The sequence below is a fragment of the Diadema antillarum genome, unplaced genomic scaffold (assembly GCF_040938485.1).
Source record: "Diadema antillarum isolate AM-2024a unplaced genomic scaffold, OU_Dant_1.0 seq00002201_RagTag, whole genome shotgun sequence".
NCBI classification, from domain to species: domain Eukaryota; kingdom Metazoa; phylum Echinodermata; class Echinoidea; order Diadematoida; family Diadematidae; genus Diadema; species Diadema antillarum.
In genome coordinates, this window is record NW_027272837.1 from 17481 (window position 1) to 42576 (window position 25096).

A 25096-nucleotide genomic window follows, 5' to 3' on the forward strand; every position below is an offset into this window, starting at 1 on the left:
TGCAGAATATACACTCTCCACCATCGTGACCACCACACCACCACCACTACCCCTACCACCACCACCACAACAACAACACTACAAAAGTTCTGTGGGCAATGTGTAGGGTTGAGATTGGAATTAATGTAATTAACGATGAACTTCACTTTAAATCAGAGACAGGGGCTGGACAGGATGATCAGCTACAACCCTTTAGAATATCAGTGAGTTTCAAGACGCAGAAAGTATTGTGTTAGATTTTAGATTTTAGATTTTATTCGACTCTTCCGACCCCATTCCGGGGTATGAGAGTACACTGACACATAAATACAAGATATGGTCATTACAATATCAAAGAATACATGTTTGTGATATATTACAATGATGTACATAAAATAGTCTATACCTACTAAACATGTATACAGTGATATGCAAATTGGCAAGCAAGGTTAACTAATCGTATGAACCATACGCAGAGACTCCAACTCTCCCGTTTTCGACGGGAGATCTCCCGCCGAAAACCCATTTTTGCAAAATCTCCCGTTCTCCCGCTTGAGATTTAATTTCTCCCGCCCTGGCTCTTTGTCTCCCGTTGGAAAGAATTTCTTACTTATTTCTATCGTATGTTGAAAAAATAAGCCTTAGATAGCACCAGAGAGCATCTAGAACCCTGGGAATTTAGCGCTTCGCACACATCAAGTTGGAGTCTCCCGTTTGCTAAGGGTTTCAGGCGGGAGAATCTCCAGATCAGAAGGTGCTTGGGGTTGGAGTCTCTGCATACGACCAAACAATCGTGACATACAACTACTAGAGATCGAGTATCACTGCTGGATGCTTAATTTTTCTACCACTACGAGTTACAATATTTTCTTTCTTGACTAAAGTACACTCAACTTGTTCATGCAGGCTTCTGCAAATTTGCAAAATATGACATGATCAGCCTCACAAATAATACTAATCTTTTAAGCTGTCCTAAATGCGAATATGAAAATAATCTGGACGTGTGTATACTGAGCAAGGACGTTTAACCAAATGATTGCTTAAATATAACTGTCTTTCCTTTTCAAAGAAGGGGCATACGAAAACATAGTGAAATTCATCACCTGTTTCATGTCTATCACAACAAGGGAATTGAAGATCCCTTTCATCAAACAATGACTGTACAAATCTTTAACTGGCAACTGATTTGACCTATATCTAAAACGGCTCAATGAAATTCTATATCCCTCTTACTCAACAAACTAAATACCTTTCAAAGAGACTATTCGTCTTAAAAATCCTATAATTTAAACACACTCTATTTGACCAAACATTTGCCATCAAATCCTGTTTAGATATATCACTTAATCTCAGCTTCAAGGTGCTCAACATCCAATTATTACTAAATCCTTCCCCTTTTCTTAGCCATACAACACCAAGACCAGCATGGTTTAAAACAGGCCCAGGAGTCAGCCGAGAGTGTACACCGCAAATCGAGGGTGTGTTGTAAGTCAACTAAGATGGCGCTATAACTTAAAGGTATACAGTAAGGTATACGACGATATTCTTCCCGAAGAGCGCAGCCGTTATCGACGTTCTTTGGTCTGCCTCAATAGTTATTGGAGCTACTTTAGCGGAAGTAAACATGACAGTGGTGAAAACCTTTCGTTCTTGCTAAAAATTTTGCGTAGTACATCATAGGCCTATTATTTTACTCTAGCTACATGTGTTTGTTTTGTTTTGTTTTCAATCGATGAATATTACGCAGCACCCCTTGCCTGACAAAAATAAAAGTTGACTCTATGGGGCTTTTTCTAATTTTCAGAGCAAAACTAATTGGATAACTATAAACGCATCTTATTTGGGAACCAAAATTTATCCCTTAAGGTGATTGGTTATACAAATTTCATGTGATTAAAGATATTTTCATCTGAGTTAAGATGTTGCCATGCTTGACACTCCATGGCTTACTATTTGCAAAATGGCGTCACTTTTTATGACGACATTTTCCAAGAAGTACATAGTACATACTATTTGTGATATGATGTCACAAAAATTATTGTGACATCACATGTACTCCTTTTTTTAATCAAAAACTGTGACATTACAAAGCAATTCTGACATTGTGCGCTTTTTTGTATGTATATAAATGGTCAGTGTAGGCTCCCCTACATCGCACCCATGCACAGCATGACTTCTCTCTTTACATGCCATATCCCTTCTTTTGTTTAAATCTTCGACACCTCTTTTATATATAATTTTATTTTCCTTTTTTTTTTATTTCTTCATGTACAACTGCTGTTGTGTCCTTCTTCCCCCTTTTTACCCGTTCCCATTCTGCTATACCCCACCCTTTCTCATTTCCCCCCTTCATCTACCTTCTGCATTTCAATCTCTCTTCCATGTTACCATTTACAGGTAAGAATATATCTGGACATCTGTGCATGCTCAATATTTTCCTAAGTTATACTTTATGTAAATCGTAAAGATGCTTAAGCAATTGTATATGTCCGAACTATGTACAGTCAAACCTGTCTTAGCGACCACCTGTGGTATATATACGATCACTAATAACACATCCCCCCCCCAAAAAAAAAAAAAACCAGCATGTTAAAGAACCCGTCTATAACGCTCACCTGTCTATAACGGCTACTTTTTCGTCTACCATGGGTGGCCGCTATAGACAGGTTTGACTGTAGGCCTTATATGTTTTATAGTTTGAACAGTTAATCGCAAAACGGGTTAAACGCCATCTTAAAACATTTTTAAAGTAAGTGCTTCATCGGCTAGAGAAAAATAGTACCTTTCCATTGGTACCTCACATATGTTGCAAAACAAGGACTTTCTGGACGCTATGATGAAAATATCTCATATTCTTACTTTATTTTTGTACGTTTAATTTGGGCACAGTAAGATTATGATATCACATCTCGTTTTGCGACCCAATTCTTCATGTTTGATCTATTTATCACCTAGATGGCATGCAAGTACATTCTCAAATTGTGTTTGTGCGTGGTGTGCTGGTGTGTGTGTGTGTGTGTGTGGGTGTGATGGTGGTGTGTGTGTGTGTGTGTGTGTGTGTAAGAAATACTTAAAAGATTGTTATCTATTTTCACCTATGGTAGACGGCAATTAGGCCTATGTATATTCTCTTTTTGTGTCTGTGGAAGAAATAGTTTAAAGAATATACAGATGTCTGCATCTGTCAGATACGGGCGGGCAGTCAGTCAGAGTCACAGTAAGCACCCTATAAATTATCAAAGATGACGAAGACAAAGAAGGCGTGGCGAAGCATTAAAAAGAAAACTCTGGTAACCCGCAATAAACGGTAACTACCATTTATAACAGTGACTATTCCATAGCCAATCAAAGCCAAGATGTCACTGGTGGTTAACTTGATTGCAGATTTACGATTGAAGACCTGAATATAAGAACGACCCAAGTCCAACTTTTGGCCAAATTCAGTTTGACATGGGAAATTGTAGCTTATGCAAGGACTCATCTTGTGTATAATGATAAATCCTAATTACCCCCGGAAGTGCCTGAAATGAATGAGTTAAATCTTATACCAATGTAAGAATGAAGGACTTGGGTCATTCTTGCATTCATATAATAGCGCCCTCTCTCATCCTTCTCTCATCTCTATAGCAGAATATCATGTATATGAATCAAAGAATGACCCAAGTCCATATGAATCAAAGAACGACCCAAGTCCACCACACAAAATAGCCTCTCCACAATTAATGTAAATGTTAATTGTCATAATAATATATGTTCTAATTTGTATATACAATGTTGCCTTCCCATCACAGTGAAATAGAATATTACTGGACAAATGAAAAAGATATGAAGTTTTTTTAGTTTACTCGAAATGATCTTCCATGGACTTGGGTCGTTCTTATATTCATATACTCAATTATTGTACAGTCCACACTCTAATACAACGGGGCCAACGCGGCGGGTTTTTTTTTTTTTTAAACCATTTAATTCACTGTAATTTCGCAGGTGGTCAAGCCGATTTTGTCAGTGTGTGTGTGTGTGTGTGTGTGTGTGTGCTGCTATGTACATGGCGACAGTTGAGAGTCTGCAAGCAATTCGAGCTTTTTGTCAATAATGAAGGTAGAAGGAAATGTGTGAAACATTTGGAGATTAATACTATTTTGCAACCTCTTTGGTAAGACGCAAAAAAATGAGTGGGCTGTTACTTGTATAAGTAGGCCTACATGAAGCAAAGTGTGGGATCTTTGCATGATTCAGAAGTACTCAGAACTACAAAAAAAGGGCTTAGTACATCATGCACCTGTTCGCTTCAGCAGTTTCGACCCGACCTACTTTCTTTTTCTTTTCCCTCAGTTGCGCGCACAATCTCAGACGTCGCGACGCCAAAGAATTTGCGCATCGTGCGCACAATGCACCAACGCGCACGCACGGATAGGCCTCTCTTATGACCCGACCTACTTCACTTGTTGACGATATCGCGTAATCGTCTAGCCTGCTTTCTGCTTTCGACTCTGGTGCAGGCTGCGCTCCGGACCGGGCCATCGCGCGCAAGCAGCCTGTGTACATGTAGTGCACGAGCCACGAAGAACTACATACATGTATTACAGAAACTGTATACCAACCACAGAGCTTGTGGACGAGAAAAATCTCTTTGATACAAGCACTAATATCCATGAGACATAAACCCTATGTAGGTTACAAGGTATGACGTTATCGCACACGCCCAACATTTAACAGCGAGTTGCTATGACGCATGATGTCTCCTCGGGGCCTCCCGCTTGGTTAGACGACGCGCATGCGCATAGCATATTTTTCTCTAATGGAAAGTTTGTTTCGATTGCATGTAGGCGGACATGGGCCCGTTGCATAAAACTTACCGTTGAATTTCAATGGTAACTACCGTCAAAATTAGGCATCACAGCCAATCAGCATCAAGGATTCTAAAATTTACCGCTAATTTGAAGACTTACCGCTAGAAAGGAGCGGTAAGTCCAGCGGTAAGGGTTTTATGCAACAGGGCCATGGTTTGTAATGCACTACATGTAGTATATACATGTACAGTCTGGATTTTAATCCATTTTCTTTCATCTCGGTTAACCTCTTCATTTTTCGACCACACTTGCATTAATACAGTACAAGATTAAAATCACTTGAATTTGTTTGAGAAGAGTACAATTAATGTATTTCATGTCTTTCATAATTTTGTACCGACTGTATTGTAAGGAGCTATCAATTTCCACATGCACATACACAATATGTATCTTTGTACATAATAAACATAGATTTGTGTGTATAGTATATGCCTATGAATAGGCCTGTAATAATCATGTGCAACCACTGCATGTATTATCATTTATGTACGTAGGCCTACATAATGTATGTCATTGTGTTTGTGTGCACATGTCCAACTAAAGCATATTCTTGAAATGGTCTGCATTTGACTGCATTTTACACATACACACACACAAACACACACACACACGCACACACAAACAAACACACCCACCCACGCACACATACATATAAATATACTAGTCCACTCCAGAGAGAGTTGCAGAGAGAGAGAGAGAGAGAGAGAGTTAATGTAGCAGGAATACTTAATAAAAGAAAGGGTAATATCAAGCACAGATTTTGGCTGTTTATATTCAAACTCTTATTATTCAAAATATGATATAAAACAATATTTACATTGTGTAGTACTTTCATATTTCTAAGAAAAGTACAGAAACACAATACTCTGAATGAACCAGAACTGCTACTCTCCTATATTATATACAATATTCATTTGCATTGTGTGATAATTTAGAGTTGTTATATATTATTTGGATTTTTTTGCAGGAAGTAATGCAACTGTGTGGTAATATTGGTTACCACAGTAACAGACACCCTGCCTATATTAAAATCTTGTGTCAACCTCTACATTCCAAGTAATATGAATTGTTTTCTTACAAAGAGACCAACTTACTTCTTTTTTTTATTACTCTTCCATAATAATGGTAAAATGGGACCAAACAGTGATTTTATTCTTAAGATTCGGTACTGACTCACACACCAGTGTATGTGCCTATTCACACATACAAACACACACACACACACACACACACACACCCACACATACACACATCTAGATGGAATGTAGAGGCTGATTCTTGGCACTGGATGGGTTGAGTGACATAAAATGCACCAGTGCAAATTTGATCTCTCATCTGCCTTTCAGAATACATCGTAGAATCTTCTTCCCTAAATGAACTGGTACATACTGACAGATACCAACAAAACCAAAGATAACTTCTGGCATCTTGAAACTGTAACTACACACACAATACTGCTTCCTACATTTATGTAACAGAAGAAAATTAAAGCTCATAGACAACCATTCTGCACATGAAAGCAAGGTGACACGGTAAAAATTAGATGTTGCTCATTTCAGCTTACGAGGGCACTGGTGGAAACAGAAAAACAGTATTTTCCACACGAGTATAGAGTACAGGTACCAAAGTGATGATGTCAATCTTTTGTTGTAGCTTGTGTTGGAACCAGGTGGAAGCATGGTTAGCAACAATGAAGGTGAGGTTGTTCAGAACCACTTTCCATGGGAATGAATGGCTATGACATCACACTTTGGTTCTCTATAAATAGAACAAGCACATGGATTTACAGGGCCGAAAATAAAAGTGAGATCAAGAGGGAAGGATAGGAAATTCAGGAACAGTATTGTAATTTGGTAACATCTCACATAACTAAAAAAAAAAACAATAAAAATAAAAAGAGCCTTATCTATCATGACCGAAACACTTGCATGCTGTTATTCAAAATTGCAAATTTCTCTAAAAACAAGCAACTTTCCTTATGTAAAAGGATTGTACAGTTTTGGTTGAAGACCTTTCTTCAGGTTTCTAACATTTTTTGTTGAGATAATGAGAAACCTCTTATGAAATGTGCAAGAGCATGTAATTCTAAGAAGAATTCAACATTTATTTGATAAAAAATTGGTTTTGAAATGGCTGAGATATCCACAACAGAGCAATCCTAATAAAAGGTGGAACCCACCTTTTATTACAATTGCTTTGTTTTACTCTGTTTTTGGAAGTCTCAGCCATTCCAAAAGCGATTTTCATAAAAAACAAACAAACTTTGAATTCCTCTTAGAATGGCATGCTCTGTCCTATTTCATAAGTGGTTTCTTGGTATTTCTCGTAAAAAAAATTAAAAACCCAATCCTCGTCTCCACCAATACTATACCATCCCTTTAAGGTAAAAATGCATTGTCAATCCCATAAACTATTCAGCAATTAGAGATATGACTTCCCACATTGATGAGGCAATAGAGACTGGTGAAAACATTCTCAAACAGACACTCAGTAGAAAAAGGGTACATATGATGAAAAAGAAATGGAATGATTTGAAAGTAAACTCTTTGAGAAAAAGAGGGATAAAACTTTGTGCATGTTAGCCTACATAATCCATCACTGCAAGCAAACCTATGCCTTCAACTCTCAATTGTGAACATTGCAACACATAGAAAAGAGGGAACACATATATACAGTTATGTACGTTCAGTGACAAGACAAAAGGAAGCATACAACAGGAATATCAAGGGGGGGGGGGGGGGGGGGGGAGCACAAGTACCAGACATGAAACCCAAATTTTCTTTCTTTTTTGTTGTTGTTACAGTGCACTCCCATTAAAACGAACATGGTTATCACAAAATTCCTGTTACAAAAAAGTAAAAATTCAGGCCGCAACATTATCCACTCGATGTATTTTTATTGTTTATTTGTTCGGTTATAACGACATTTCGATATAACGAAAGAAAACTGCCAGTCCCGAGGACCTTGTTATAATGGGAGTCCACTGCACTTATGTTACACAATGAAGACCTTGCAAGGCAGTACAATATGGGCATGACAACACTAGAGACTTGCTATAAAAACAATTTTGCAACACATCACAGCCATCGCAGTGACAGCTCTGTAGCTTTTGAGGTTTCAGATAAAATGTAGCTGCTATGGCAGCTGCATGTAAGGTAATACATGTTTCTGCTGTGGGTAGCCGTTCCCGAAAATTGGTTGTGGCATGCATGGGTCGTCACATTTATCAATCCCCATACGTTACATTTCGGAGACATTGCCTGACTAGCATCAATCAAAAACTGAGAAACCATTGTGCTTTATACTGTACATCACATCTGAACTAGTTTCAAGAGATATGCAAAGAGTGAGCATGCTTTAGACAAATCACGTCAAACCGTACTTTGAACAGAAAAGAGTAGACACAAGACCACATAATGATGATTTGTAATCTTCATCTTGTCTCCTAGACCTAATTTCATACAAGAACCAGAAATTTAAATCACTTCCATGGTTTAAACTTAGTCCATGGACTAGAACAGGCACAAAATAGGCATGTATTTCACATATGCAAGTCAGAGCATATTCACTATTGGATTTCTGCTGGTGAACAAGATCTTTCACAAACATTTTTACATGCAAACAAAAGGTACATAGTTTGAAGAAAAATTCTAAATTTCTTCTGAGAATTCTGGCCTCTATGATGTCGTATATCTTGTGTCTCACTTAGATGTAAACCACAGAGATCAAACACGGCATGCAAGTTGTATGGGTGGTATTCCTACTTAAGTATACTGACTAGATCTAGAAAGTCAGCAGAGTAATCTTATTATTTTTGTGAAAATTAGGCGAATTACATATGATTGTGTACATGCATTCAAAAACAATGCCCTGCCCACTTTCTGATAAAAAATCCTGGGATGACAATTTTTTCTTTCTTGTGATTAAACATGTTCTTGAAAAAATTAAGAGCTCCCACTGGGATGACATGGAAATACAATATTTTTACAATGGTAAAAGTGGATGTTGATCATCATCCTTGTTCCTGAGAAACTTGTAAAGGCATGGTGAACATGGTGGCACTTGCTTTCATTTGACTGTCATCAAGGACAAATGTGGAGTAGTCTGAAAAAATACATACTGGTGAAAATATAACTGACCAGGGCTAGTTTCCTTTTTTTTTTCTTACATGTTTAAAAACCACAGCATTGTAACTAGACTACAGGCAGATTAGAGGCTGTTCTACTTATGTTTCTGATTTGAAGTAATTTTTTCTTTAAACAGTGAAAGAGTGATATTGAGCAGGCTTGCACTTTACCAATTCTTGTTCTGTTTGAAATAATTGCAACTTACCAGTGGGACCCTCACGCAGTGTGCTCCCGTTATAACAAATGTGGTTATAAAGAAATTTCTTTACAATATAATAAAAACAAAGGTCCAAAATTATTATCTATTATCTATAAATAATCCTTACATACTTTAACTGTGCAGTTACAATGAAATTTTGATATAACCCAAGAAAATTGCCAGTCCTGAGGACTTTGTTATAATGGGAGTCACCTGTATTGGTAAAATTGATATTGTTACACTGTCAGTTAAATACTGATGGGGTGTTATGCAATGTGCGTGAGAAGTGACAAACTAAACACACAAATCAAAAAAGATACTAAACAAAACAACAAGAATATTTTGAAAAGTGTGATGCAGTGTCAATCTAACATCTTTGTATAGGGACGCAATTCAATACAAATAAAACACATTTATATCACAGGGAAAAAAAAACCATTCTTATATTAACACAGACATTCAATATGGGGGAAAATAGTTTACCATATGACTGTGGGCAAAATCCCCTTGAGATACCCCCCCCCCCCCCCCAACAAAAAAGAGGGGCATGCCCAATCAAACAAAACAAAACAAAGATTAACTTGTCATTTCAGTCTGGTAATCTTACCACCTCTCTTTCACTGCATGGAGCAAATTCACAATTTCTGATGTTGGCAAAGACAGATGACCAAATATGCTACCGACAGAATACAAAATGGGGACCTTGATTTGAAGAGAAAAACAAAAGGAGGAAAGGGGTCTGAATATAAAAAGAAAAAGAAAGATGAGGCCTGTGAAACTAAGAAATGCCCATCTTGTTGCAGACGTCACACAGTCATTTGTATCATGTCATGGGGAGCAGGGTATTTGAGTTTGGGTTCAAAATTTGGAAGAGTGATGGAAACATAAATACAATATGAGGGCAAGAGTATTGCACTGCACCTTTTGGCCATAGAAAAGTAGAAAATCTTTATTTACAAATTGTCTCACAAGAAACATAATGCAGCCATTTACGAGAAATACATTCTGGGAAATTCTTTTGATGCATTATGAAAATGTTTTGAGGGTGAAATGTCAATGTGGTAAGCCAAAACACTTTAAACATTCAATGTACTTGGATACGTGCATGATCTTCTTGGGAATGTGCTTGCCAGGATGACAGTCCAGAATTCATCAAGTCAGTGAGTTTGGGACTGAGCTTCACTCTGATATTCATCCTAAACAAATATGGTCACAAAGCTGGACAATTTCAAAGATATGCATTTACCCTTGGGTTGATGCATAAGGACCACAGGTACATCAACAGGTGTGAAGTATTCCGGGGTTTAAAGCGAGACTTTAGGCAAACTTTCAGCTTGAAACATGATAAAACAGACTTGGCCAATGTTGACTGCATTAAGATGCCTCACACACACTGATTCACGATCCTTGATAAGCAAGCGAGGCGAACGAAAGGGAATCATTTTTCCTAGGCATGTTTCGCTAAGACATTGGAACATTATTAGGGATCTCTTTGACTGGATTGATAGCCCTCCACGCATCAGTCTATTGGTCGTCATCGCGACTTCCTGTAGATGGCCTCACACTTCTTTGCCACAGACTTGAGGTTGAGGTCACAGAGGGCGCCATAGAGCATCCCGCGGTAGCAGCGGTCGGGGCACTTCTCACGCCACTGCAGGAGCATCTGGGTGGCCTGCTCCTCCGGGTTGGACGGGTTTGAGTCCCGGATAGACTTGATGTCCGTCTCCAGAGTCTCATCGTCACGGATGTAGCGCGCCACCTTGACCCAGTTGTTCTGGATGAGGGAGGCGATGTGGTACAGCTGTGTCTGGGTGATCTCCTGTTGGTTGGCCTTCAGCAGGCTCTCTGGGTCACTGGCAACTGGCATGGCCTGGAACCACCATGGGGTGGGGTGATCAAGATGATGAATGGAAATGATAAAAGTTCACATATAGTAGCAGGGAATAAAGATGGCAATGCAAATGACACATACAACACTATGAATAATGACAATGATAATTTTAAATGAGATCATGATAATAAAAACAATGATGACAAGGAGAAGAATATGAAAGACAAGAACCCATCTATCCAGCTGTTATTACAATGATAAAATCCAAACCTTTTGACTTGTGCTAAGAACTTTACTACAGAGACACAAATTCTCTCTAATCAATTGCAGTACAGCCAACATTTGCAGTGTAAAATACCTATCTCTCCAAATGACTCAGTATACAAATAATCACAACTGTAGCTTTTCACAACAGTTTTTATAATATTTTGCGCACCCCCCCCCCCCCCCCCCCCCCCCCCCCCCTAATCTTTTGGTTTATAGCTCAATTGTTTGTTCCGCTGCCTTCAAGTTATCATTACGACAGATGCTAATTCCGGAACTTCAGTTATTCCTAATTCTTTCAAGACAAGCACCCCTAAAAGAGTACATGCCATATATCAACATGCAGACAGGTTGCCCACAGTAAGGACAAAGTTGATACAGGTGTACTTGTGAGTACAGTGTACTTCATCTGTCACTTACCTGCTGTGCAGTGTTTGGTATGGCACCATACTGGACGGAAGTGTGCGGGGCATTATACAGGACACCACTAGATGCAGGCAGCCCCGATGGACCTGCACCATATGGGTTATGACTGGGGAGGCCCGACATCCCCAGGCCCGGGGTGAAGACTGGCATGTTTCCCCTGCTGTGAGTCAGGTGGAGCCCGGAGAGCCCACCAGTGTTGGAAATGTGCGGGGGCGAGTATCTGGAAGAGGTGGGGAGGCTACAGAAGGCGCCAACGTTAGGGGTGCGGGGTGGGGACTGGTCCTGGTTGAAGTGGGGAGGCAGCCCATGGTGGTGAACGGTGTCTTCGCTACCTCCTGATGATTCCGATGTGGTTGGAGACAGGCGAAGGCGCTTAGCAACGTTGGGTGTGGAAGGAGAGGGACCTGCCTCACATGTCACACAAAGGCGTTTGCGCTTACCGCTCTGCAGACCACTGGGACCAGCTAAAATATAAATTAAGATAATTAATAGAATAATTCACAAAAGTACATCCATGGTGGGGGCATTTCATAATTTTGGTAACATGAATTGACATGACAACATAAGAGGATGTCTCCTTAACTGCCTAACAGGGAATCTACACGCTTTATACATGTGTAGCTTCATGTAGAACTGAATTGACACATAGAATTTGTGAGTTTTTATGACCACTGTAAAAGTGGAAGCACAAAAATAAAAGCATGCGAATATTATAGCAGGCAACATGTTCCTGTAATTGATGTCCCACTTCCGCAGAATTAAACGTGCAAAAATCGTCTAACCCGGCCTAGTAAGAAAAATCACAAGAAAATATCTACTTTCCCTGTAACTGGAAATACAAATATGAAATATAAATTTTACGGCAAATTACCATGGCATTTTCTCCTATTACGTGTATCAACTTCCAAAGAGATTAATTCCCAATTCTCTAGATTATCTTAAAACAAACTATCTTACGCTGATTTTCATCATCTTCTGGCAAGCTCCGCGGAGATGATGATCCCGACTGGGAAGGGGTTCCTCTTGTTCCTGCCCCCGAGCTAAACCAGTTCTTCCACGACAGCATCTGCATCAAGCCCTGGCCTTCACCGCTGCCACTGGGCGCGGAAGGATCCTCTGGTGGATCGTCGCTGATGCGCAGCTTGCGCCCGACCGCGTTCAGTTGGTGGAGGAACTCATCGTACTCCCCACCCTGCCGCCGGTACATGACGACAATTTCGGAAAAGGGGTCTGCTGCCCTCCCCAGCTTGGTGCGGATGTCCTGGAGGTTGAAGCCCAAGGCCCGGGCAAACATCTTCCAGTTATCGCCGTTGGTGATGCCATGTAAGTCTGCAAGTAAAGATGGGTTGAGGTCGCATATAATGGCAGATCCGGTTTTGTTTATGGGAGAAGATCTTACATGAAACAAAGACGAATACAGTCAACCTTGCTTAAGTCGACCTCGCATACCGGCAAGTCAAATAATCGCCTAAGTCAAAGGTCTCTTCAAGTCCTCTTCTCTTTATACTCTATTGATTTTAATCCCTCCTAAGTCAAATGTTATCTTAGTCGAAGCTATTTCTTCAGTTCAAATAGATTTGACTTAGGCAAGGTTGACTGTATGAGCAGTGGGATATAACTGAAACTTATCATGAAAAAAAAAAAGAATTTCAAGTCACATTTTCAAAAACCTTTCATTCACATAAAAATATATATATTTCAGAGGATTATTTGCATTTCAGAAAAAAACAACTATGTATGCAGGTGAACACCACAAACCACATAACCACAGAGGCACAAGTGTTTTCTCATCAGTCCTTTTTTTAAGCATGCACAAAACAATTAGGCAGGATAAAATAGCATCACATATCACAAAACTTAGACAGTAGAGATTCTAGAACATGGATTACATAGCAACATCTTTTTAACTTGTAGTATATTATGTGTGAAACATAGGATTCTATCTGAACAAAACGCAATCAAAATAAATGCGGGAGTAGCTTTCTACCTGCGAGTTCCTTCAGTGATGCAGCCGTCCAGGGATCCTCAGGAGTATCATCAACCTCATCACTCTTCTACAAAATGAAAGTGATATAAGGTCATGCAGTTCACTCATCAGGTCATGGGGCAACTATACTGGAGAAAGTTTCATCTTGTCATCATTCCATAAGCCAGTTCATTATTTGCTCATGTGCACATTTACCTAATGATCTTTCTTTCTTCTCAGTAGGTTAGGCATTTCACTTGTTTTCGAAGTCAAAGCGACATAATGCATAAACTTGCCCAGTGTAACAATTTATGCAATTCATGTTCACAGAAAGAAAGAACTTGCATAGACCAGGAGACCAGAATGGTTCATTAATTAATGCTTGGGGAAGCCTCCACTTCATTATATTGCATTGAATGCATTGACAACTTTTCCTTTTAAAACTGCCTAGTACTAGCCAATTTCAGAAAGATTCAGGAACTTTATCTTCTAAAATGTGCTGCCGATTTAAGAATTTGATATGCATTTAACAATTAAGAGGGTATTGAATATTCTGTAACAGAAACAAACATTAATGTGTACTTCTGAATAAGTGACTGAATAACAAAGGACTCAAATAAAAAACACTTACTAAGTGCTATTCGTCATGAAACATTACAAATGAATCAAAAAAAAATAAATAAACAGGCCAGAGTCAGCATCAAATCACAAATGCAGGTTATGGGACTTGAAGAGTTTACAAATGGGAATTTCTCACTCTTCAGTGGACAGTGTTTCTTGCTTGAATGAGAGTAACTACCATGTAACCATCTCACTGAAAAGACCCACATTTCAAGAAGGTAACTTTAGAAACTTGGTGATAGCATTTCAAAAGAAAGAAAATTCTCAGTTTGCATGCAGCTTTCACCTACTTGAGATGCCAGAGTCGAGACCTACAAAACCACAGGTAAGTCAGTTGACTGCGGCTCAAAAGCAAGGTATGGCTTTCACGGTGGCCCGCATTTCAGACCCCTGCACAAACTCATCACTGAATTTTCTTCACCATTAATTTCCATAAACCTTTAGGAAATACCCCTTAGAAGGTCTCATCAATCCACAAACAAAAGAAGGTACATTTCAAGGATTACCTACTGTATTAACACCAAAAAAAGAGAAGAAAATAAAAGAAAAAAAAGAAAGAAAAAGTCAACCGACTTTAATGTATGGAAATTAATGCTGAAGTCACATAACCATACTTGCAAAGGCATTTGCATATCAATTTCTCTACTGTATGGAAAAGACAAAGTAGGACATGGTACTGCACATCTGATACACCGTAGTATTTTCTCCTCATGTAGGGAAATGAAGAGTATGCATTCGACAGTAGAATTGATGATGTTTTTCAAGACAGAGAAATATAAAGTTCAAGTCATGACAATACTCCAACACACACACTTAATTGTACATTAAAATTTTGGCAGCTTTTGTTGTCAGAGGCTGGAGATCAAAATAAATCAAGTTTCAAGTTCAAAATGAACTGACTGTGAAGTACAATCCATACCTTTTTATCAATTTCCATACTATACACTGGCTCTACAGTGTACCTCAGAAAAGGGGAATTTCAATATAATAATGTATCATAGTTATTGGATCATAAATGAGGCATAGTTCTTGAAGTACCTTGATAAGGTTGAATTCAAAGAGGCGTTCCTCTGTGCCATCGGCTCTCCTCCTCTTGACAAAGACTTTGCCAAAGATCTCACTGACTCTCGGCTTGCTATTTCCCCTGAAGCGCAGAGCAAACTGCATCTCAAACTCTCGGCCGTTGTAGTTAGCTTCCTCTTTCTCCAGACTCGGATCTTCACTGGCCTGAGTGTCTGCTTCAAAGTACTCTGAGCGGCCAAGCTTCACTATGATGTCCCCACCTGTACAAGAACAAAATATTTCACTTGTTAATGTAACATGCAATATATGTTATGACAATTTTCGTTGTCAAAGAAAAAAAAGTTTAACCAACTTTACATTAAGCGTAAAAAAACAGTATAGCATTCTTCCTCCAGTTACCATTCATACTGTACAGTGCACTCCAATTATTATGAACACAGTTATAACAAAATTTCAGTTACAATGAAGTAAAAATTCAGGCCGCAACATTATGTGCTCTGTATCTTTTATTGTTTATTTGTTAAGTCATAATGAAATTTTGATATAACAAAAGACAACTGCCGGTCATGAGGACTTCATTATAATGCAAGTTAACTGTAATAGACAATGTGCTAAAAAGAGAAATGAACTGAAAATCATTAATCTAAATTGAGAAACATGGTTGAGTTGACCAAAGTGCCCTTTGACAATGTATAACTAGCCAAAAGATGACTTTGAGTAATGACAATAGGCATACCTGGAAGGATAGACACAGGTTTGAGGCTCCCTCCCACATTCTTGGCATAATTCCCTACATCCTGCATAGAGTTGTCGTCACTGCGGTGACAGATGACCACCAGGCCAAACTTGTCCGTGTCTGGATTCTCAAGCATCCACGCCTGGCACTTCATGCTGACTGCGCCCCCAGAGTAGAAGCCCATCGCCATGCCTGTGTTGTTCAGCTTCTGCTTGATGCCGTTCCAGAGGGTTGTGAACCAGGAGAAGTGCTCCACGGGAATGGAGACCACGCAGTCGTTGTACTCATCCTCCCCAATTATGTAATCAACATCCAGCTTCTCCCACAAAACAGGCTCACCTTCTGCAGTGGGGCTGTGCCAAACCGAGAGCTGGGCCTCTATGCCAAACTGCTGGACTATCCTGTTGTAGTGTGGGACAGGCAGGTGGATCATCACCTTGCTGTCTATCTGCTTCTTGAAGAAGTAGCCATGAGGGCTGAGCACCACCACTGGTGAAGCCAGGGCATCACTTGGATGTAGATTGGTCCTCATTTCCGGTGAGAGCTCCGAACAAAGGACTTTGATGGAGGCATCAACGTCTTCTGTCAGGGACCCAACCGGAAAATCAACAGCTACACCAGGCACTTGCTCAACCACCAGTTTACCACCAACATCCCACTTGATAGTCCTTGAGACAACTGGTGCAGATGAGTCAAGCACAACAGTAAAAAGAGAGAAATGCTGTGTTCTAATGAGCACATATTCCCGGAAAGTACTGAAGTCGCATGACGGAATCTCCACCCAGTTTGGTGGCTCCAGGTCATCTGTGTCACTGGTGAAGCATCGAATCCTTGACACGCCTACATCCACATGGAGTGGTAATCTAATGATTGCTGGACTGTCTTTGTAGAAGGCAGCCCCATGGGGGCCAAGGAATACTACAGGCCCTGCCTGGATCACATGATCTCCAAGTTCAGGCACATACTGTAACCCTTCTTCGAACTCAATGAAGAACTCGCTCCGCAAGATGTTTGATTTGTTATGTTCAGGAATTAGTACTGCTGCAAGGCCACATTTTAGAAATCTAGCCCTATTTGGCAGGATGAAATCAACACACTCGTTATCGTCAAAGTCAACTTCTGGAATAAGTGGCTGATGGCAGTGGTCGCATCTACCCTCTTCATCACGTGAGTTGGGAGTGACGTCACCTGCATCGCTTCCTTGGTCTCCGCAGCAACTGTTGACATCATTCCTGTCATCTTGAATGCCACTTCCTAGCTGAGATCCAGTACAGGAACCATAATCACTGGTTGAAACAAGTCCATCTGACTCCAGACGCAGGAGCGGTTTGTGCACTGCAGCACCGTTCCTGACAGTTCTGAATGCACTAGTCTGATAGTCGCCAGCGCCTGTAGTAGCAGATGGTGCTTTAAATTTTGGCTCTCTCTGTACATGCTTGAGCTGGAGATGTTGAAGCTCTTCCTGAAGGGATGAATACTGTGTATTTACAACATCCTCACAGACCTGCTGTGGCACACTAATGTCGAGTCCAAAATAAGAACGGATTGCCTGCAATCCGTTGATATACACATCTTGAGGTACATTGAGTATCGCATTTCGTGTCACATGAAACCTTTTTAATCTTGGCAAGCCAAAGGTACTTGCTCGAAGTCTGGTGATACAATTTCCAGAAAAATTCAGTCGCTCAAGATATTGCAAGCTATCCAGGCAGGAGGGAATATCCGTGAGCCTGTTGTGAGAACAATCCAGGTCTTTCAGGCAACACAGCCTGTCCAGTTCCCGAGGTAGTGCAGACAGGGCATTCCGGGATGCCCTCAGCACCTCCAGTTGGCAGAGCTGACCGATGCATGATGGCAGGCAGGTCAGCTGGTTGTGGCTGACGTCCAGCGAGGTCAGGCAGTGCACCAGTGTGCCACAGCAGGCAGAGTCTGGGATGTGTGCGAGAGAGAGTCCTCGGAGGTCAAGGTCCTGTGCGCGACGATCTTTGGCCTTGGTGATCAGTCGGTCCTCGGCTGCTACAGCATGTAGAGCCTTTAACCGTTGCATTGGGACGCATCTGTGGTAGGCAATAAAGACAGCCATACATTTGCTTTCTTTGGATATCTGCCTACAGTATTCTGGACCACTTTCCTGAACAAGAAAACATTCCAGTCCTTCCAATCCTTCTCCCTTCAAAATTTGTTCTTTTTATACCTTGGGAGAGTATGTACATTTGGTTTGGACTTTTGCGTACAAATGTATATTGCATTGATTTTACTGTTTACAATATACAGTAGATTTAACTACTCTAGCATAAAGCAAGCTGCCCATAATTTTACCATAACGCTGTCCCAAATTTGACTGCCTGCTACATGTACTATTAAACCTATGCTTTTGCATGTGGTTGAATTCTGGCACTGGAGGTCGAACCTCGGTGCAGGTTTTTTTTCATTTTTTTTTTTTACATCACACTCTACCATGTATTTTTACTGCATACAATATAAAGCCATTCTTAGGATAGCTCGATAGTAAACATGACTTCCTCGAACTGTCTTTCAAGAGTTTATACAGTGTAAATCACCAGAGCAAACAGATATACCACAACATGTGGATGTGGGAGATAAGTGACAGAGCAAAATCAAGGGAATAGACCTCCAGAAGATATTTACAATGGCTGTCAATGTGCAAATTTTATTTGATATTTGTAGTAAAACATGGCCAATGGAAAAAATATATCATCCCTTGAATGAGCAGCTAGAAAAATGTAGGGCCTACATTATGTCAGTTTCACCGTCTTATTCATAATCCCATGTTTACTGCAAAAGTGAGTTACACTAACACAGTACAGTGCAGTGCTTCCAATTTTAGTACAAAGTGTAGATTCTACAGATTTGTTGATGATCGACTGACCTGGGCTGCAGGTTACAACTGATGATTCTTTAACATTACTGACTTTGGCATATTAGAACTTCTAAGTTAGCAGTAAGACAAAAAAAAGAAGTCTAGATTAGATACAGCTGTACCAGTATGAACGATGGGGGGTTGGGTTTCCGGACACTTAAGTTCGCGCATGAAAACTTACCTATTTTACATAGAATATGCACCCTCTATTACCTCAGACTTGATATAGACTCCTCATATACTAGACAACATACTCTGAAAACTGTGTGAGAATTAACCTGCTAAATCGTTGGATTTCCCCTTCAAAGTGACTCCATGTACGCGTCTGGTCCCACAACGCTTGGTCATGACTCATTAGAAACAACTGCCTGCCTTGGCTAGAGAATTCACTGTTTAACGGCTACAATGGTTACGTTCAGTAGACAGTAGACCTAGTCGTAGTAGAGATGTATTATAAAAAAAAAGTAACCTAGAACACTTTTAACTACGCAATAAATGTCACAGAATCAGTTCAGTTTGATTGAAGAAAATGCAATGGATGTTATTGTTAATGCTGTATTCCAGCCGCCCCTGTAAGCTGTCCCTGGATATTCGATGTACGTATGGGACTACCCACAGTCCACAGTGCAGTGCAGTGTGTTAAACGTGCATTGTTAACGTCTGCTCGACACAAACAAGCAGTTCGACGAGAAATTACTAATTCTCCACAACGTATTGTCAGTGACATTGTAATGTTCTGCGGCTGTATACCGCACTATGAACAAGAGCATATTGTTCTTGAAATATCATACTTTGATCTTATGAAGAAAATATGAGGCTTTTCAATTCAAAAATATTAAATTTGCGGGGGAATTTAAATCGTTCTACTACCAATCGAGGGTCGCTTCTCATTCACTTCCGACCACTCCATTTTTCACATAGGGAAAGCGCTTGGACATGTCAAGACATGTTGGACGGATTTCTCCCTCAAAATAACAGGTCACTCTAAATTAAAACAAAGTGAAGGCGTTATATATGATGCAGTAATACTCACTTTTTGCCATAACTTTATGTTGTCAAATCCAGGCGTCACTCTCCCCTCTACAACTTGAACAAGCCATGACGTAGGGGCTGTATGTAGTAAGAATTTCAACGTTTACGACAATCAAAATAGCGGTCTGGGAAGGACGCCATCTTGTTGTATGCAAATTGAGCAAATAAAGCTACGACGCCTTTCAGAAAGCTGCGATGTGATTGGCCAGTAACATTTACCTGCGTGGGTGGCGGTCTTAGAACAAGTGTACAAGAGTTTGCATGTAGTACTAGGTACTGTACTCTTGCGTTACTGCACTTCTTTGACAAGTGAACGGCCAATGGTATCAATGAATGTCATGAGTGATTGTACAGCTGTACTGATTACTAGTACAATGTACTACAAATCCCGCAGCTGATCCAGCAACGCACGACACCCGTTTCCGCGAATCGATGACTTCAATTTCACAGCTGACACATGCAAATATAAGAAAGAAAGACAGAAATAAAGAAAATGAAATAAGGAATAAATCTCTAGGAAAGATTGGAGTGCTGCTTTCTCTCATAACATTACAAATCCATTAGCTGGCCAGGGTAAGAGATATCGAATGTCATATATACGATAGGCCAATTTCTCTGGTCCCAGTATCCCATCACACAAGCATGTTACAACTTACAAGACAAGAATTATGACTGAAATTAGCAAAAAAAAAAAAAAAAAAAAAAAAAAAAAAAAAAAAATATATATATATATATATATATATATATATATATGTAACAGAATTTGGCCTATGTGACTTGATCAAGTTAACTTTGAAGTCGACTGTGCAAATAAGTGATGTCTCAAATTGTTACGGAATGAAAGACAACACTAAACAAAATATCACCATGTATACATGTATTCGTAAGTATTTTATCCATCACCCACAAAGCTCTCCATCTATCTGGCATCTGTCTCATTCTTTATCTGTCTAGTTATCAATCAATCAATCTATCCATCCATTTATTTATTATTCTAACCAGCACTATCTCTATTGATCAATCTATCCATCTTTATATTTCTCTATCAATCTGTCTATATATTTCTATCTAATCTGTCTATCTATCTATCTATCTATCTATCTATCTATCTTTATCTGCCCATCTGTCAATCTGTCTTTCTGTGTCTCCCTATCTATCTATATATCTATGTGTCCACTCATCTGTTCATCCAAAATTGGCTTGCCAGCCTAAACATCCTTATATATATATATATATATATATATATATATATATATATATATATATATATATATATTATAATAATAATATATACATGTATCTTTATTTACCTATCTCTCTGTTAATAACATACTCACGGGAAAATAGAAAGGATTCACTTAGAATGACACTACGTAGGACTACCTATCAGAACAGGTCTATTGCAATGCAGACAGCCACCAGGTTTTCCCCCGAAAAAAATAGAAATGTTTTTTTTTTCTTTTGAATTGCAGTTGTTTAGTAATTGTTGTATATCATTTCATAATGCTCTGTGTTTGCACTTGTCAATAGAAACTATATGATGCAATCACCCTAGCAACAATCAAGATGCTCAAACCTGATATGCGTGATCACTGCCAAGCTGTAATGACTCAATCACTTTGTCCTGCCTAAATTGTGTTCTGGTAGCTTTAAATACAGTCTGAACAACAACAACAACAACAACAAACATATCTTATCTCCACATGCACAAAATTACCTTCACAGACGCATACCAAGCATCCATTTCATGCAAATTCCAACAATTACAGCAAACAAATCGCAGGTATATACATACAGGTATTACCATGCCATGCGATAAACTAATTCAGCATGATTATTTCTCTTTGTTGCAGTGGCAAGTGTAAGTATTACAAGTTGCAGCAATCGCGAAACATTCTTATTCACAGGGGCGGATCCAGGAATTCTGTAAAGGGGGGGGGGGGCGGTTCACAACTAATATTTCTGGTGCCACTTTTGGGTTTCCTATCATTTTTTTCTTTTTATTTCTTTTGTTTTTAACGAGAAATAAAGGGGGGCGTGTGCCGGTTGCACCTCCCTCTGGATCTGCCACCGATTCATAAAGATGAAAATGAATGGGTATGTGTCTAATTTGATCCAGTCTTCTTTTAATCTGTATCAGAGACAAGATAGACAATTACTTATTGGCCCGCAAAGGCTGAAAGAAAAGCTGCAAGTGTGCAGCACTGACGCACATTTCAATCATTAGTGTCTTCCACCAAATGACTTACTCAAATACACATACTACTGCTTCTGCTTTACCACACTCCTCCCCAACCCTCTCTCTCTCTTTCCTCTATTTATAGTTTCTTATGTGTATCCGAGTGCAATTGTCCATCTTGATGATCTGTTAAAGTAAAGTGGTTTGGTGGAGAACGTTCTAAACTCAAGCATAGATTGAAGATCTTATCTATATCCGAATCCTGTCCCGAGCATATTATATTCTTACACAGGAAGATTCATCTGCAATTCACCTCTTGAGAAAGGTGTGTAAACGAGTCCACGACAATTGGCTGATGGGCCCTACTAATCTCAGGGCCATACATGAAGAGCCATAACTTGGGTATATCTAGTCATATCATCATTGTCTGTGATGTCATCATTGTCACTGTGCAAATTATCTCTAAAATAAGCACTGACCGACAGAATAACACACACACACACGCACACACACGCAAACAAACATACACACACACATATATATATACAGGTGTATATATATAATTCAAGACCACTCTCAGAAATAAGTACAGTTTGCACTTATTGTTGCTTTTTTCAGCCAAATATAATCTATTCACAAGAAAAAGAAGAAGACATAACAGGCAAAGTTATGGAGTAAATCATATCTGCACAAAACATTATTAATGTACAACACTTATAATTGCATGATAATGAATTATTCACAGATTTCAACACTTACATCATTTTGATTGCATCCAATGCAGCAGCCACAAGAGCAAGGGGAGAAAATAATACGTTCTACTGGCGAGACAGCCCTTCGTTTTAAAGACTACACATCACTTTATTTCAACGAGACTACACATGATTGTAAGTCACTGAATACACAAACTGCATGGAATTTATTCTCATAGTCTAACAATGCCTTGGATTTGAGGCTTTTTGTAGCAAGGCTTTCCTGCCATATCTCCATGATAACACAAGAAATAGAAATGGAGTATTAAAGAGAAGTGGACACATTTTTCTTAGCCAGAACCACTTTACACATGACAAAGTTTTTCACAGAACAGAGCACACGGTACACATCTAAGCAGTCTGCTTCTTTTACTTGATTACAGAACTATCAGCTCTATAGGAAAAATGATGAGTTTTGATGATAAATTATGACTGATTTCAAATTAGTAACCAGCGTGTGTCAAGAGGTATATTTTATAGAACCATCATTGCATTCATAGTTTACATGCATTGCTGCCCTTAGAGCCTCAGTCAAAATACTACGGCATTTAGTTCCTGCAAAAGGGGAAATCTTTGCCATGTTGAATTTTGCATGATATAAAACTGGCGCAAAAATCAAAATTTTCGCTTCCTACAAGTAATACTACTTAGTATCATGATTCCACAGAATTCAAAACATGGAAACTTCATTTTACCAGTCCGAGCGTGAAAAAACTACTTGCACAAAAATTTTCACTTTGACAGTAACCCACACTCTATACATGTAGTTGAAATGTCGTTGATAAATTTGCTCTTCTCTGATGCTTTTATTGCTGAGAAATCTACTCTAGAAAGATCAAACACAAATTTCACTACGGAATAAGCTTTCATCTTCTTCTCTCCTTCCTTCTTTAGCGAAGGACTTGATTTCATGCTTTGCCATTTCTACGGAGTTGTTTTCCAGCACAAAAGATTTCAATTTGAATGTTCTCAAATTCATTGTTTAGAGAAAAACCTAAAAACTTCCCTTAGAACCTGAAGACGCAAATACGACAACCACTTAGACAGGAAAAACAAGTCATCCAGCCAATATCTTTGCATTGTGAGGTACATGAAGGTAAGATTCATCTACCCAAATTATTAATCTATGGCTACATCCTTCCATACTTTGGAAGGGAAAGCATACCACCTCATATCATTCACATCAGCAGTGTTCAAGGTATGTATCTTTACATATTAATCTATGACATCAGTAACAAAGCATGATGTCACAAAAATATGGTAAAAATATTGTTTTTGTTTTTCTTTACAAAACCAGTTTTCTCCTCTATCTCTCATACCCTCAGAAATTCTGTTTTAATGACCAGCGAAGATTGCGTGCCATCAGCTGGAAACTGACAAAGGTTTTAACCTCATTCAACTTATCACCATTTTCTTTTCTTCTCACCTATCAGCATGAGATAAAGATGAAGATCACCTTGCTAAAATATTTGTAAATGTATGTTATGTGTAATAAGCACTATGCTGTAATTCAAATTGACAAGAATAAGTGATTTCTGGTGATTATCAAGTCTCTTTCTTTTGCATTGCCTTACCTCAGCACATAAACACCTTCAAGTGTTGAGACAAACTGTTTAGTAGTTTAGTGACATCTTATGAGAGTAAGAAACATCAAATGTAGATCTGAACGTATGGAAGCCATATGTTTTTCCGTTGATACCTATTAAACACTATTGCTCACAGTATTGGGCCCGACAATACATAGAAATATTACTAGTACATAATCTGTTTTACAAAAGGATGAAATCAACTCATTATAAACTTTAAAGGGATGGTATAGTATGTGTTGAAATGAGGATTCAATTTCTCATGTTTTGCGACATACCTGAAAATGTTGAAGAGCACACAATTCTAAGAGGGATTCAAAGTTGATTTCATAAAAATCGGTTTTGGAATGGCTGAGATATCGAACAACAAATTACTATAAAGTGATCTGAATTAAAAGTGGGTCCCAACCTTTAAGTAGGATCGCTTTATTTTTGGATATCTCAGCCATTTCAAAATGAATTTTCATCAAATAAACTTTGAATTCCTCTTAGAATTATGTATGCTCTTTCATAATTTCCTAAGAGGTTTCTTATCATCTCACAAAAAAAAAAGGTCGCAAATCTGAAGCCCCACTCTCAACCAAAACTGTATCATCCTTTCAATATATGTAACTTTCTTTTTATGTTCAAGGCCTAGTAGCGCA

The 25096-nt window shown here is 39.1% G+C and overlaps 1 protein-coding gene across 1 annotated transcript; it reads right to left on the bottom strand.

Moving 5' to 3' along the window:
* Positions 1-10689: 10689 nt before the first annotated feature.
* LOC139714242 (uncharacterized) lies at positions 10690-20072 on the bottom strand. The gene is made up of 7 exons (XM_071625957.1): positions 19937-20072; positions 16023-18079; positions 15302-15546; positions 13664-13730; positions 12634-13005; positions 11671-12140; positions 10690-11025 (listed from the first exon to the last, which is right to left on the bottom strand). Exons 2-7 carry the CDS (start codon positions 18067-18069, stop codon positions 10690-10692), a joined length of 3537 nt encoding a protein of 1178 aa, XP_071482058.1. The 5' UTR covers positions 18070-18079; positions 19937-20072.
* Between the last annotated feature and the right edge of the window lie 5024 nt (positions 20073-25096).

What these genes read in the sequence shown, in the direction of transcription:
- LOC139714242 (XM_071625957.1), bottom strand. Translation starts at nt 18,069, where the DNA reads ATGCAACGGTTAAAGGCTCTACATGCTGTAGCAGCCGAGGACCGACTG. An exon ending in ACCTGTGTCTATCCTTCCAG is followed by an intron (nt 15,547 to 16,022) that starts GTATGCCTATTG and finishes GTTCTTGTACAG; the next exon opens with GTGGGGACATCATAGTGAAG. An exon ending in TACCAAACACTGCACAGCAG is followed by an intron (nt 11,026 to 11,670) that starts GTAAGTGACAGA and finishes TGGTGGTTCCAG; the next exon opens with GCCATGCCAGTTGCCAGTGA.